The following is a 15,763-nucleotide window of genomic DNA, read 5'->3' as shown; positions in this document are numbered from 1 at the left end:
AGCCGCCCTCAGCTCACCGTTCACGATGGACGTAGTTGCGGTCATCGCGTCGCTTCTCTTCCACTGCGAGGCACACCGTCATTAGGTCTGCCAGCCAGGCTTGCCAGAGCTGCGCGTCGCCGCCGGTCCTGTTCTCTAGACGCCACTGAGGTCAAACCTGCGCATGCTGGCGGACAGCGTGCGTCCTCGTCTTCGTCCCCAGTTCCCGCTCGCGAGGAAATGCGACGGAGCACGCGCCCGTATTTTCCTTCCTCTTTCATGTCCAAAATGACACGCAGGCACAGCGAGAAATTAGCCAAATTCATCCGTTTGCAAACAGCGCTACATCACAGGGAGAGTCCCAACTGGTCCCGACGATCTGAAGCACCAACTGAACGAAAGTATGGTAGGTGAGAAATATCCTCGGGCTCCGCCCGACTTGGTCGCATCTCTCCACGTCGAAGCGCCTATTGTTTCGCAGTAGCTGCGGTAAAAAAAAAGTCGCAGTTTCGTCCGAAAGGCGAAGCATCGATTGCGATAACAAATTAGTGGACAGCTATACGGATTAAGATAGTAGCTTTATCGGCCGTGTAAACTTGTAAACATAGACTTACTAACTAAATTAACAAGCATGATGTCACAAGCGCACAAGAAAACAAACACATATCACTCGATGACCGCGGAAACTCGCTATCCAAACGCTGCAGTTAGGAAACGCGGCAGCAGCAGCGAGCGAATTGACCTTCGTGCTGCCGCTCTGAACACTGAAACTTTCGTAAAAAAAAAAACGTTTTTTTTCAACCAAGATAAAATTGAAAAAAAAGAAAGGAAAAGCTTTCCCACAGAATTCTCTTGCGATGCGACACATTTCGACATATCTAAAGATTTGGTCAAGAAGAAGGAGTTTGGGAGTCTGCGAAGCACCTGAAACTATCCACGTGGTGGCAATCACTTTGCTTCAACCAACCCTTGAGCCCTCTCGCATCTTTACAATTGCTAGTAGCTACAGCGGGGCGTGGCGTTTCTTGCAGCGCTCGACGTTTCTGCCCAGGCGCGAGTAAGAGCGGGTGCGAGAGAGACAATCTGGGGGCCTTTGCTCCTTGAATATGTGACTGCCTAGGCACTACGGAGGAGGTTTCTTAGTGCTTGTTGTATGCGTTTGTCCCCTAGACATGCCGGCATTGCGGAGTGCGGTCGAGTTTGTTCACGCTCCGCCGCTGGCTGCCCGCGCAGTGAGACAGTGGGCACGGACGCCCCATTTGGTGATCGCTGTGTCTGAAGGGGCAAGGTTCTGACTGGTGTTGTATAAGTCGCGGGTCACTTTTTTCGTTGCGACGATAGATTGCATTTTTTACAAGCACTGCTCCAGGAGCACACGTGTAAACGGCAAACGGAGGCCTCGGGAGAGGACCTGGAGTTATAGTGAAGCAGGCGGCGCAGGATCTCCAGGGCACCCAAGGGGTAGCGGGGGGATCAAAGCTGGAAGCAGTGCGGCTCGTGGGTTGGGGCCGCGGAGGCCGAAGCGTGCCGGGGAGTGTTCGTATAAAAAATTAGCTGTTCGCGAAAGCGGACAGCCGATCTTATACACCGCTGGCACGCGCAGGCCTCGGCAAGCCCCAACCCACGGACCAGTCCGGGTTCTAGCTGTGGTGTCCCCGTTGCCGCTTTGGTGTCCTGGAGGCGCCGCCAACAATATCGAAATAATGACACGTTTTTTTTATTAGTACGAAACACGATTGAATAAATATGATTACGTCCAACCGCTAACGTGCGACGCTAAGTTCAACACTACCGCGCCCAGCGACTTCTGCCGGCACGCCTAGGGACAAACGCATACAACACGCGATAAGAAACTCCTCCGTAGTGCCTAGGCAGAGTCATATATTCAAGGAGCAGAAGTCCCCAAATTTCCTCTCTCGTACCCACTCTTACTCGCGCATGCGCGCAAATGTCCGGCGTCTCCGCAAGTACCACGCCCCGCTGTACTTACTAGCAACTGTAAATACGCAGCCTCTTCGCCTGTAGCTTGCTGCAGATTCCTCCTTGTTCTGCGGCATGTGAAAGAAACTAGTCCGAGTTTGGAATTGTGCAAACCAAGCTACGCAACAGGCTCGCAGGGGATCGCGTGCAAAAACTTGTGTAACTGAACTAGAACCTCAATGCCCAGAAGGCTTCGTCCTCTGCATGCACAGCGAAGCGTTGACGCGTCAAGCGGAAATGAATCGGGCACAGATTGATACAAATGTCGTTCTTGACGCTCTGATGTGAAATCAATGCCTTGACGTGTAATAGCGCCTAGATTTTGAACCCGGAAGCTCTGCTGGGACTTTTGTGATGCAATAATGTAACAATTATATTCTTTTCAGTGTTAGAGAAATAATGTGTCGGGTTTTTCATAGCTGTGTGCGTAATCGTCTTTTTCCCCCCAATTTTCCGTATCTTTCTGAAACAAAAAAACGTGGAAGAAACCAGCTTTTTCACGCATATCAAAATTTCATGAAATTGAACATCTCTACGCGCGACCAGCCGGGCCGTCCGGAGCAGAACGCATGCCTCCTCCCTCCCCTCCCCCTTGCAGGCTTGCGCGTGACGGAAGGCGACGTCGTTCCACCGCGCTTCCCTCGCTTGCGTGCGCGAGATTGTGCCGCGATCGCCGGCTCACCTTCGCACGCTTTCACTCGCACATACAGCATACGGAGCTCGGGGTCGATTTAATCGTCCTTGGACTTTATATAGACACTCACAGCGACGCCGACGGCAGAAATACACCGTGAATCAGTTTAGCAAGTAGTGCTAAACATCGCTAGTCATTTTTGTGAATACGGGCCCAGATGCCTGGGGCCAGACACTTTGTGTCCCAGCATTTTGAAGCTTCGTTGTAGAGTTCGGCACGGTACCGTTCGGCGTTCCTAAATGAAACAGCAAAACAAAACAAAAAAAAAATTGTTCGCGCGGCTTCCATTTTGACGAAAAGGCAATAATGTTGTGCATCGAGCACTGAACTTCCGTGTAGTGTAGCCGTAGTGAGCAGTGGCGTAGCCAGAAATTTCGTTCGGGGAGGGGGGCTCACATTGCAGCTCAGCTTTAGCTCGGGTGCTCATATCTAAATACATGTAGAAGGAAAATTCGTTTTTCTCGGCAACCAATGCACCAAATTTGACGAGGTTTGTTGCATTCAAAAGAAAAACTTAAATTCTGGCGACTGTTGGTTTCGCCTTTTCCATTTCGGTTGTCAATTCTTTATTAAAAATTGACCAAAATCGCAAATTTTCGGAAAACGAAACTATCAAGTTCAAAACTCTGTAACTCAGCAATCAAAAAAGATATCACAATTCTGTGAATTACACCTAATAGTACATCTACAGCGGACAAAATTTATATGTTACACATGAATCTCAAGAAATTTAGGATTATGGAAATACGGCTTTGGCAGAATCCTTGTACACAACGTAACCAGTTCACGTAAGATACGAATTGACACACCGAATTTGTCCGCTTTCACTGTTATAATAGATGCCGTTTACAGAACAGCGACATATGTTCTTGATGCAGAGCTGTTAGTTTGTAAACGTCGTGCTTCTATTCTTTTGGAACTTTCGAGTTTTTCAAAATATCTTAAATAATGTTCAGGCCCTACATCGAAATTCCGCTTCCAACAGACACTAAAATATAACTTTTTCTTTCAAATGCAACAAATTTAATTAAAAGCGATCCAGGGGTTATCACAGAAAAGCGCTTCTACGTTTTACATGTATTTGAATAGGCCGCGTCGGAGTTGGGCCCCAGCTAAAGCTTCCTCTTAGACAATTTGTCTGGGGATCAAATACATGAATAATAATTGCATTGCCATTGCCAAAGATGCTGCAAACGAATTCTTGAACGGTACGCAGTGTCAAAACAAGTGGAATATGTATTTTTCATCAAAGAATATACTTGTATGTGCCAAAAATTGTGTCCAATATAACTGATATCAATGCTTCCATGTTATTTGTCTATTTAATAAGTAAAGAAGATATCAACGAACTTCAGAACTATATTAGTTCGAAACCAGCAAAGTAGTGCATGCCGCCGACATGAAAAATGTAAAGGCCCTGAAATTGACAAGTTGAGGTCAAATATGTCAATGAAACTTTTTCATTCAAGAACCCTGTTTAGATTCTTGTACATATGCAACGGCCAGTGAAAAATCTCAATGACGCTGTCATTTGTTCCAGTGTATTACGCAGGAGCAGCTGTCACCGGTCGTGTATCGTGAGTAATTGCACCGAAATTATAGCCGCAAACGAGAGCACGTATAAAGAGCAGGAGTTCTGAAAAATATACGAGGGCGAGTCAAATGAAAGTGAGCCAATGCGAATATATGACAAACGGGGCACTTTATTTAAAAGTAGTCTCCATGAGCATTTAGACATTTGTCCCATTCTCTAACGAGTCGCGTGATTCCCGTCTCATTAAACTTCTTGGATTGCTGTTTCGAAAAGTCTGCAACTGACTTTTTCACGTCGTCGTCCGACACGAATCTGGTTCCCTTGAGCTGTTTTTTGGGTTGCCCCAAGATGTGGAAGTCGCAAGGCAACAGGTATGAGCTGTATGGCGGATGTTGCAGCGTTTCCCACTTGAACATTGCCAGTTTTGTATTAACCACATCAGCGACGCGGTGACGGCATTGTCGTGGAACAAGATGACGCAATCGTCAATTTTCCACGTAGTTTGTTCTTGATTGTGACACGCAGCCGATCCGGCGTTTAACAATGACGAAAAGAATTCATAATCTCTCAAGATTTAGCAAATTCTATCAGTAATGGCCCCTGACGATCGAAAAAAGAAGTCAACAACACTGTCCGGCGGAAATGACGGCCTTTCCTTTCTTTGGGTGTGGCTAATTCGAATGTTTCCACTGTAAGCTTTGCTGTCGTGTTTTAGGCTCGTAGTAGTTGCATCATGGTTCGTGCCCGCTAACAATTGCAGACAAGAAGTCGTCATCCTCATTGTGATACCAGATCAAATGAGTCAAGGCAGCGCTGAACTTCTCCGTCTTCTGGCGGTGGTTCGAAATCTTGGGCAACTATTGCGCACACAAGAGCCTTTAACCGATATGTTCATGAACTACTGCATGGACCGAACCGTGACTGATGTTCACACGCTCTGTCAGTTCATCGATGCTTATCCTCCGTTCTTGTCTCATCAGCTCATCAACCTTTGGAATTTTGTTAGGGGTGAGTGCACGATGGCTTTGGCCCGGTCTTGGGTCGTCTTTGCAACTTTCACGTCCTTCTCTGAACCGTTTGCTCGAACGCATAACAGTGGCCAATGAAATGCAATGTTCAACGTACACGGCAGCCATCCGGCGAGAATGTCTTTTTGGGAAATACCTTCAGCTGTCAAAAACCTCAGGGCACCACGCTGCTCAACTTCTGAAGCGTCCATTATGTCACGCAGCCATGTTCAACCCAGTGTATGAGAGCATTAAAAAATATTGATCCTCACACCTGCGTGTCACTTTTGTAAATTAGAGATGACTGTGTGCTACGCGCATGCCTCGCAAATAATGAACCGAACCAGTATTGCGCGAGGTGGGTAGGCTCACTTTCATTTGACTCACCCTCGTACATTAGAAGTGCGAAGATACAATGGAATATACAAATGCGAAGATACAGCTTGATAAAAGGCAAAAATGTGTCACTGGAAACAAAGATCGCTGCACATATACAAAAAAACCTATGTAATACTATGTACTATGGACTAAAATGCTATGTAATAAGAGTATCCTGCAACTGAAGCGTCCCGTGGCCCATTACTTTCCGCAAAAGAAGTAGCAAAATGGAAGTTTCACCATGCGACAATTCGCCGCGCCGCAACAATGTCTTTTTTTTTGTGGGCCCGGGGCACCGAAATGAAAAAACGCAAAGTATGTTGGCCACAACCAAAATGCCTACTTTGGGCACCTAATGTGCCTACCGAAGAAATATCGAAGAAAACGTGAGACGCTTGGTTCACCGAGAACCATACGCATACTGCTCGGTATACTACACTGACAAGACTTTCTGGAGAGGTTGCGCTCAAGCGAACGCGTTGCAATCAGTCGAGTCCTTACAGTGATGGCGGCGAGCGACAATGCATTGTTTCTGTTTCTCCTCTACTAGCCAGAAAGTGCCCAAAACTCTGCCAGGCGAAAATCCACTCGGGCAGAGAAAAGCGAACGCGCACCAAAGTACGCCGCGCGGTGGTCGGTGCCACACGAAATAAACGCATGCGCTCTGGCTGGCTCTGGCAGCCCGCGGGTAGGGTAGTGAGGACAAAAAAATTGAAGAGGCTCAATGTGTCCTCGCGAATAAAAGTCAAATTAGGAAAATAAATAAAAACGTAGGCTGGCTTTAGTGTCTTGACTTGGATGCTTTGACGTAGGTGAAAAAAAATTATATTTTTTATGTGTCATAACGGCACAAATGAACCAGCACAACGCTTCATCTCGTCGGACCTCGCTGTGGGCTTTGTCAACTTGTCTGATAGTGTGTTGATTCGGCTTGTCTCGTTGTATGTTCCGATGTAAGACTTTAGAATAAAGTCAATGGACCTTTGGCGTCAAATATTCATAGAAACACTAAACCCACAAAGTTCCGCAATTGAAAATCTAAAGCACAACTTTGGAAATGTCAATGCACCTTTCACATCAAAAGTTTATGAGAACTTTATACCCATAAAGTTTCGGATTTCACATCCATGCGCTTCGTAGATTCCGCGGCCTCCGCAAGATTCCACGGCGAGCTCGTTCGCCATCAAAACGCCCTTGAAACTTTGCGCTCGGATGGGGCTGCTTGCGTTATGTGACTCCCGGTGCATGGGCGTTGCCGCGAAATCCAGCCCGAGTTCGCAATGTTCGCGGTGAAATGTCTTTTCGAGCGTGAAAAAGACATTCTAGACAAAATTCAGAATGATTTCCGGCACCGGGGGTTGCTTTGGTCGGCGGTGCATGGGCAGCACGAAAAAATTTCGGGGGGGGGGGGGCTGAAGCCTCATAAGCCCCCCCTCTGGCTACGCCCATGGTAGTGAGATAAGAAGCCCAACAGCTCGCCCGCCTACGGATCAAAAACCAGCAGTGTATCGACAGCCGACACTACAACCTCCGACGTCGAGTACCAGCCCGGCGACCGTGTTTGGGTTTGGACTCCGATACGCCGACGAGGACTCAGTGAGAAACTATTGCGACGCTATTTCGGACCCTACAAGGTCATCCGACGTGTTGGCAAACTGGACTATGAGGTCGTGCCAGACGGCATTTCGCATTCACAGCGGCGCCGCGCACGATTTGAAGTGGTCCACGTGGTGCGTCTTAAGCCCTTTTACGCACGCTGACGAACTTCCTTATTTTGTTGTTTCTTTGCTACGGGTGTTTTTGTTTATTACGTTCGTTTGTTGGCAGCATCGGGTCGATGCTTTTTAAGAGGGGCGTATTGACACGTGTACTTGTTTATCTTTATCGGACGACCACGTTTCACCGCCTAACAAATGTTATCGCACAGCGCCGGATGCGCCTTGATGTACCGGAACTTTCTGGAATGTTATCGATGGTTCCATCCGCTGTCTGTCACCGAACATTGTGTAATCTGATTGCTTGTATGTGCGACGCGAATCGTGTAGAACTTTGTGGAAAACACGCGGGTCCCAGCGATTACTCTTGAACATTCGACGACTGATGTATAAAAACCGATGCGCTTGACCCGCTGATCAGATTTTCGACGATAGCCGACTGTGTTCGCCGTTTTCGTTGAGCATTGAGTGTAGCCGGTTTTTTCTGGGGACAGGTTCGCCCAATAAAGTTAGTTTTGCCATCCACAGTTTTCTTTTGTTGCTGTGTCCTCAACCGTCACTACCACGTGACAATGTGGAACCTGGGGCCAGTCAAGCTGCTTTCTCTCCAGCTTTCTCCGCCTTGTTTTTTCCGCCACAACCATGTACCTCCTTGCTTGTGGAAACAAACAAACAAACAAACAAACAAACAAACAAACAAACAAACAAACAAACAAACAAATAAATAAATAAATAAATAAATAAATAAATTTGCAAAGCCTCGGACGGAGCACTAAACATAATTTCACCCACCAAACATTAAATCGACGCGAATAATTAAACTACGTACAACTGTCACTTCGCAAGCCGCGGCTAATTTCTTGTGAAAAGGGGACCGTTTTTATTGCGATAGTAATTATATTGACACTCCAGGCGCATTTCAGCCTTCGACGTGATGTTCCGTATAAAGTCCGAGGGCATTGACGTAGTTCCCGCGCGCCGTATGCTGTATGTGCGAGTGAAAGCGTGCGACGGTGAACCGACGATGACGGCTCAATCTCGCACACGCAAGCGAGGAAAGCTGGGAGTAAGCGCGCCGTATTCCGTCGCGATTAAGGCACCGGTGAGGGTGGGGAGTTCTGCGCATGGCGCGGCCGCCGCACGCAGTCGCAACATACACTACTCCGCGGCCCAATCTTGAAAGCGATCTTGCCTTCCTATTGCCTTCCTAATCTTTTAGCATACACAGGTTTATCCTAAAACCCTAACCTCTGTGCTGTTATTCTTTTTTTGTAATGAGGACGAAACAATTGATAGTATCTTTCTCGCATGTTGCCGCTTCAATGCTAAAAAAACTTATTTTTGGAAATATTTCGTCACCGACTTGGGCTAGAACTCCCCTACAGTTTGTTCACCGTCTTTATTATCTTTCTCAATTTTCTCTTTTTCGCTGATATTTCCCTGTTGTATGCAATTTAACTTCTCTCGCTGCACTTTTCATCGATGCTAGAATTCTGTTGTTATTATAACATACCTTATTTTAATCTTTTCCATATCGCACCCATAGTGGGCATAAGCCATAGGTTGCGAAAGGAAGGAGACGAAGAACATGTAAGTGCTTCCTGTGCATTCGCGCATTTTGTAGTAACTGTATTGACTGAACGTAAAGTAAATAAATGTAAAGTGTAGTGTTTGAAAGTATTTGGACAATAGACGTTCAAGCATTCACCTGAGCAGTGCCACCAGAAAGGCTGCTTGTACAACCATGGCAATATTGTACTCCGGAACAGTGTCAGCGCCGTTAAATGGATTTTGTCTAGTCTTGTAAAGATGCTTTAAGGCTTGGAACTTATGGGATGTACAAAAACTGACCTTCCTCTAAGTAAGACGATTTAACAAAGTACTCAGGCAATCAAAGCAGCCATAACTTGCTCAAGCACCGGTGTATGCGATTTGTCTTTGTTCATGCATCGAAAAGGACGTTAGGGCCTGGAAGAAAATTAATCGGTTACTAAATCACTTCTCGGACTACTAAGCTGTTGTTTCATTCAAAATAATTATTGACCTTTATACCCTTGAAACGTCGCCCTTCATTGCAAACACGACTGCATCTCCAGCAGACGCGATCGGATACTTCTTAGATGTAGGCATAACATGACCAGACGCTAGTTTATTTAATAAGAAACAAATGAACTAATAGAGACAAGCAAGAAGCAGCAGTTGTCAATAGGCAGGTCCTGAAGAAATAAAGCCATTTGCGCAGGAAGAACAGTTCATGTCTAACAACGAATGCTGGATGATTGTGACAGTGGACGAGATGATAGCGAAGGCACCATCTACGTTTGTATTAACAAAAGAGACTCTTAGTTATTTGAGGCCTAGGCCTATAGCGTCAGAAAGGTACAGCCGATTGGGAAAGACACGCGCTAATGACGCTCTGTGTAAATCCACGTGTTAGTGTATGACTCTGAGACCAAAGGCTGAACAGAGCGTAAGAAGCTGAGACACGTTATGTGCGCCGCCGCAGCAGTATGTAACGCAACAAGGATCGCGCAAACCGTATACATCTAAATATTGCGTTTAGCGTGCGCCTAGTCTTCTGCGGCTTATATCGGTGTTTCAATTTTAGCCGACTCTATCATTGGTGCCATAAGTTCACATAAAGCAGCTGTCGAAAAAGAAAAAAAGATGTTACCGCTCTTTGGACATACCGCCTACAAAGTAGTCGATAACGAAGTCGGTGCCGCATCTTAGTCCACACTTGCCAATGTAGATCAGTAATGACAAATTGATTCTTACGAGAGAACTTTTTGTACAAGCAGGTTTGAGGCTATCGTAGTATTGGACATATCATTAGCGCATGCTGGCAGCCGATAAAGAGCTCTCACGAGTGAGAAGCCGATGAGGGTTATGGGCTTGTTGATTGGGCATATTCTCATTTCTTGTAGCGTGGGGTCACAACGACACTGGCGTAGAAGGTAGGTGAGACAACACGCACACAGCGCTATGCGACCGCTGTGGTTTCTGATGTAGTACTTTCTATGTCAGTATCGTTGCGCGTGCGCTACAACAAATTATAAGAACCAAAAGTGTTGTGAGTTCTCCACTGGGCCAGTACTCACAAAATTTGTCGCACGTTAAAGATCGTTTCCTTATTTGCCAGAGCTTGGGCGCCCGCCCTTCATGATAGCGATCGGAGTGGTGACCACACGACCGCCACAGCGATGGCCATTCGAAGGTGGCACTTACGTAAGAGAGGTTTTGTGAATAGGGCGCAGGAGACCGAATTTTAAAGACTTATCTTTCGTAAGAATTGCTAGGAACTGGCCCATTACCTTCGCTAATAATATCTACACTATCATTATTGGCCGGAGAATGCTCTTACGAGCTGCTTTGTGAAGACGCCCAGGGTCCATATTCACAAAAGTGTTCTTGCGCTAAAGCTCTTCGCAGGAGCAGTATACCAGTCAGTCGTAACGTTGGAAGCGAAGGTGGAACGTTAATGGCAAGCAGCACTTATGAACGGAAAGTTTTGTGAGTTTGGCCCCACGGGTTAAATTCACAGAGCTCTTCATTCATAAGTGCAGCTTGCCATTAGCGTTCCACCTTCGCCTAAATATATGCAACGTTGCGATTGACTGGTGCCTGCTCTTGCTATCAGTTTTAGCGCAATAACGCTTTTGTGAGTACGGGCACAGATGTTTTCACTGACCCCACGCGCCACAAGTTTTCGACGCCGATAATACACTCTATTACTGAACACAGATTCAAATAGTACGCAGCGGTGGTCAACATCGATTAAACCAAGCGAGGCTGTCTATCAGGCGTTCTAATGTGACAAATGCTTTGTAGGTGGACTGCAGGTGTGTTTACATCCTACTGAGTGGAGTCAAATAACCTTGAGATGGGTTTTTCAAGCGAAAATTGCATTGGCTTACAAGTGACGTTATCGTGGTCACGCAAAAAAAAACCAGTTGCCCCTAGAGCAGAGCAGCTGCGGGAAAGGGTGGTTTGATGAGTTGACAGTTGCGCCGGAGATAAAGCGTGAGTCGTTAGCAATGATTCCAGCTGCATAGGCGCGCGCTCATGCCACGCACGCAACCGATCAGAGCCATTTCGCTTCCGCCGGGGAGCTAAAAGGCAGCAAAGGGTCTCGCGCGCTCTGCACCGGCTTCGCTTCCGTTCACTTCAGTCTCGGAAAACGGATGGGACGGCCAAGCCGAGGAACGGGTAGCGTTCGACGAGCAGCGGCGAGAACTCGCCCGTGAAAGGGCTCGCCATCGGCTAGCCGATCCATCCGTTAGAACAGCCCGAGCCCAGGCAATCCGACAGCAACGAGAAGATGCCGAGCTGAGGGAGCGGGAGGCCGAAGCAATCCGGCACCGTTACCTGTGGATTACTTAACCGTGACTAAGGACATGGTGCACGCAGGAAAAGCTTCGCTTACCCCCATTTTCCTGTAGAAAAGGGTTGGTCATTTTTTTTCTGTTCTTTTATCTTCCTCAGTAAAGACAGCAGCCAGCATCAGTACGCCATGAGATGGCTCTACGCTTTGCTCCCTGTAGCCTGGCTTCAAGGTGTGGCGTGCTCGAGAGTCTGGCGCGTCGTTGCTGATAAAGGCTCTGCTCCCACGGTGCCACCGATACATCCCGGCAGCGACGATGACGAGTACTACCTCGAGGACACGGGCGAGAAGGAGTACTACTACTACGATCAGGACGAGTACTACGAATACTTCCAGGGTGAGCCGCAAAAGAGCGCGAGAGGGAATCAACGGTACAGGTCGCTCACTGAGGCAGTGACTCTGGCCGTTCCATTTGTTGCTCATTTCGCTTTCATTCTTGGACCAAATGAGACAAAAAAAGTGCTTGATGTGAAAATCAAAAACACTTTGTGGTTGCCATATATCGTGAAGTTCGAGGCAAAGAAACAACCGTTTGGCGTACGATTTGTAAAGTTCCCAGGCTGTTGCAAGCGTGATCAGCGCAGCAGCAGGCCCATATGTCACGGCTAATTTGTAAATCGTGGCGTGTTTCCCTCACCTTCTAGATATTTGTGGCTCCAGAGTCGGAATCGCGAATGACTGGAAAGATTAATATAAAATCAAATTCACATCGTACGAAATTATGAAGTGCAGATGACGCCTTGCCAAATAAAGGGCTCTTATTGATGACTTAAAAGCAGTAAACTAAATTTTATGACTCGTTCTGGATGACATCGTCAAGGAAGAGCACGCATTCATCGCTCTTCATCGAGAATGTACCCACGCTTATCGGGCATGTTGGAACATCCTGAGGTTGATGTGCCAGTACTAGCATGGCCATGTGCCCGAGGTCCAAAAACAAAGAAAGCCGGGCTGTACGACATAAACACGAATGTATGACATTATTTGGAGGGCAGCCAAAACCAAGTCAATACGTCCGAAAGATAACCGCTACAATCAGTGAACGTACCCACCATGACTGCTGTGCTGACTTTAAGGGGCCCTTCTAAACCAGTATTAGTTGGGTTGTCCTACAATGAGCAAACCCGTAGAGCCTGGTGACCCACTGGCTTTTTACGCCACGTTTCATAACAAGGCAGTACGACAGGCTTGACTTGCGCAACGAGTATAGTTGACCAACAGCAATTTGATGTCACTATTAACGCACTCGTTAGGAGAGCAGGTGCAGTTAATCCGAACAACACATAAAAACTGAGGCAAAGGAATAAGAGTGTCTTCAAATACTTAACTGCAACATTCCTAGCGTGCTACAGCGGCACCCATCGAAATTACCTCGCCTTACATCCCCGGCATAGCAAAATTCATTGTGAATAGCTCCAGAAAGTGAGTCCAGCGATTTTTTTATGCCCTGGGCAGCAATGCTAGAAGGTGGCAAGTAACATCATCTCCAAATGAACTGTTGCTACATTATTTACATTCCACACATGGAATTAGCAACTGCAACATTTGAAGTGACTGGCTCATTGGAACTTTCTGTATTCGATATAACCTGGAGGAAATACAAAAATTAAAAGAACAGTTTGATAGGCTGTAGTTGGTACTGCATAGCGGTAGGTGTAGCGCAAACGGGCGCTGTGTCTTCGTCTCCTCTGTCGTCTTGAGTGCCCGTTTACATTATACCTCATATTATAATGATTGCACAAAAAATTAAATGAGAAAACAACAACAATTAGAATGAAAGAGAACTTTCCGTCACATGGCGAGCACACTGGGGATCTTGTAGAATGGATTACAGGTGAAAATTAGACAATATCTTCGACCCCTTTTTTTGGCGAAATGAGCAAACATGGCACACAGACATCTTTAATATTTAGAGCCTAGAGTTATTTTGAACCTAATATTTAGAGCCTATTTAAAACCTAGAACCGCTGTTTCTGCTAGTTGAATTTTGTGTTATTGAACCGACTGTCACCATCTTTATTGCGTGGAGGCCCTGAACCAGAGGCTTTTTGGGAAGTCGCCGAAAATCTGTTTCCCATTCGCCGGCCGTCTTCGTTAATAAAATGTCAGACACCATGTTCAGCTGTAATATACTTTTACGAACAGTTCTGGCACAATAACTATATATGTGAGTACGAGCTCTGTGGCTGAACTACCGAAGTTTTTCGTTCGTGAGAGCCTTTAATCATTGGCCCGCTTTCAGGTGCCAGTCATCCACGCTAGCGATTGGGATGATAACGAGATGACCGGCTCTGTGATTGTCAATGGCGGATGGCACTTACTTAAGTGACGTTTTGTGAATACGGGACCTCCGCATTGACAAAAGTTGCGTAGGTGCAGACAGCGACTCGATGACTCCACGGCGATGGTCTTTTTATCACGTCTATCGTAGTCGTGAGCTCTAATCGCCCGATAAGCCAGGAAATGAGGAAAAGCTCTTCCTAAGAGAAGCTTTCTGAATTCGCGCTTTAGGGCCGTATTCACTAAGCAGTTTGTAGGCTATAGAGTGGCACGTTGGAACAAGTGCTAGGCCAGTCGCGATAGCGAATGTATTGTTGAGAAGACGGCCGACCAATGACAAACGTATTTTACGAACAAGGAACAGAATTCAGAATGCAAGGACCTTTCTTCTAATACATACCTAGGGTCCGTATTCATAAGAAAAGTTCTTCCGCCAGAATTGTTCATAACGGCAGGTGCCAGGGAATCGGCTTACTTCGCAATATTAGCGAATGCAGGCGACCTTGCAAAAACCTCTCACGGACGGAAAGCCTTCGGAATTCATCCCCTGAATCTTTTCAAATTCCGCACCTGCTTCGGCGCGAATCCCGGAGGATTTCTGATTAGCAGGGGATCGACCGCAACACACTCGCGGTGCATTATTCGTTCATGGCATCTGGCACAAACAAAATATTGCACAAGCTGTCGTACATTGCATAACTTGGCGCATAGTAAACGAAATCCGCGACAGAACGGTTAGGATGATTGAGGATTATGTCTGCCTAACGAACAAGCCAAAACGACGTTCCGTGCTACATATTTGAAAGGCTACTTTCGCCCGTAAAGTTGCTTTCGCCAACAGTGGCAAGAAATTAGGCGCGTGATGTTAACGACTAAGATGGTATGACCTACAAGTTGTCAAGAACTTACACAGTTCTGCGTTACTTCAATTGTTTTCCTTGTTTTCTTCTTGCTTTCAGACAGGAAGCCCATTGCATCTTTGCGGAACCGTAGATTAGAAAAGGCCATCAGAAAACTGCGACGCTTGGCTCAAGCAGGTTAGTAAACGAATACAGCATTAGCACGAAAGACCTGCAACGATTTGAAATATTCTCCGCAATTTTTTTAACGAGCGCTGGCAATATTTTTATTACAGACATTTATGCTGCTGTTTTTTATTTGCTTTCTGCAGCACCCGTACAAGGATGCAACGAAACGGAACTTGTAAATGCAAGAAATTTGTGTGAGAGAAAAATAACCTTGGCCAAAAAGATCCGCAGCAGAGGACCACCTCACAAGAAAATGCGGCCTCTGCATCGGCGAAGAGTTTGCAGGTAATTCTTCTATTGACCTTTTACACGGGCCTGTCGATATTGCGCTTGGTCTACACCAAAAGATAAACATACGTCCTACGTATAGGGCTATAAGTATGATATAGCTGAGTCTGTCTTGCACAGAAAAGAGCCAACATACTTACAACGTACCGAACAGCAGGTCCGAATGTTTCGACGACCGCAATGGCGTGCCTCATAATCAGATTGTGGTATCGGCACGTGAATAAACCAGAATTTAATTAATTTAAAATTTGTTTCTTGTTCCACAGGCTAGTAACCGAGTACGCTGATTGCCTATCAGCCATAGCGCCCAACGGGGAATGCCCGGACGTTGCTTTCAAACTGAAGACGGATGGTCAGAGGAGTATCTACATTGAGGGATTCCAAGTGTGCTGCTCCTCGGTCACTGAGCCTATAGCTTGGCTCTTCTTGGCAACAGCTTGCATCTACATCCGAAGGCTGTGGTCACATTAAAGCCACGAATCTGACCACCTCCTCA

At 46.5% G+C, this 15,763-nt stretch overlaps 2 protein-coding genes across 2 annotated transcripts in view; one reads left to right on the top strand and one right to left on the bottom strand.

Annotated features, from left to right (window-relative positions):
* The window catches only part of LOC142573480 (uncharacterized), a 12,947-nt gene extending 12,673 nt beyond the window's left edge, over positions 1-274 (bottom strand). The window contains exon 1 of the mRNA XM_075683023.1: positions 18-274. Coding sequence (XP_075539138.1) covers positions 18-45 — 28 coding nt within the window. The 5' untranslated portion in view covers positions 46-274. The remainder of the gene's footprint in view (positions 1-17) is intronic.
* Positions 1-15,763, top strand: part of LOC142573496 (uncharacterized) — a 27,037-nt gene extending 11,274 nt beyond the window's left edge. The window contains exons 2-5 of the mRNA XM_075683024.1: positions 11,773-12,008; positions 14,911-14,988; positions 15,123-15,264; positions 15,534-15,763. Coding sequence (XP_075539139.1) covers positions 11,801-12,008; positions 14,911-14,988; positions 15,123-15,264; positions 15,534-15,738 — 633 coding nt within the window. The 5' untranslated portion in view covers positions 11,773-11,800 and the 3' untranslated portion in view covers positions 15,739-15,763. The remainder of the gene's footprint in view (positions 1-11,772; positions 12,009-14,910; positions 14,989-15,122; positions 15,265-15,533) is intronic.

This window comes from Dermacentor variabilis, chromosome 1 (genome assembly GCF_050947875.1).
Source record: "Dermacentor variabilis isolate Ectoservices chromosome 1, ASM5094787v1, whole genome shotgun sequence".
In the NCBI taxonomy this organism is placed as follows: Eukaryota; Metazoa; Arthropoda; class Arachnida; order Ixodida; family Ixodidae; genus Dermacentor; species Dermacentor variabilis.
The sequence above is the reverse complement of the archived record's forward strand: the minus strand, read 5'-3'. Positions and strand labels throughout refer to the sequence as shown.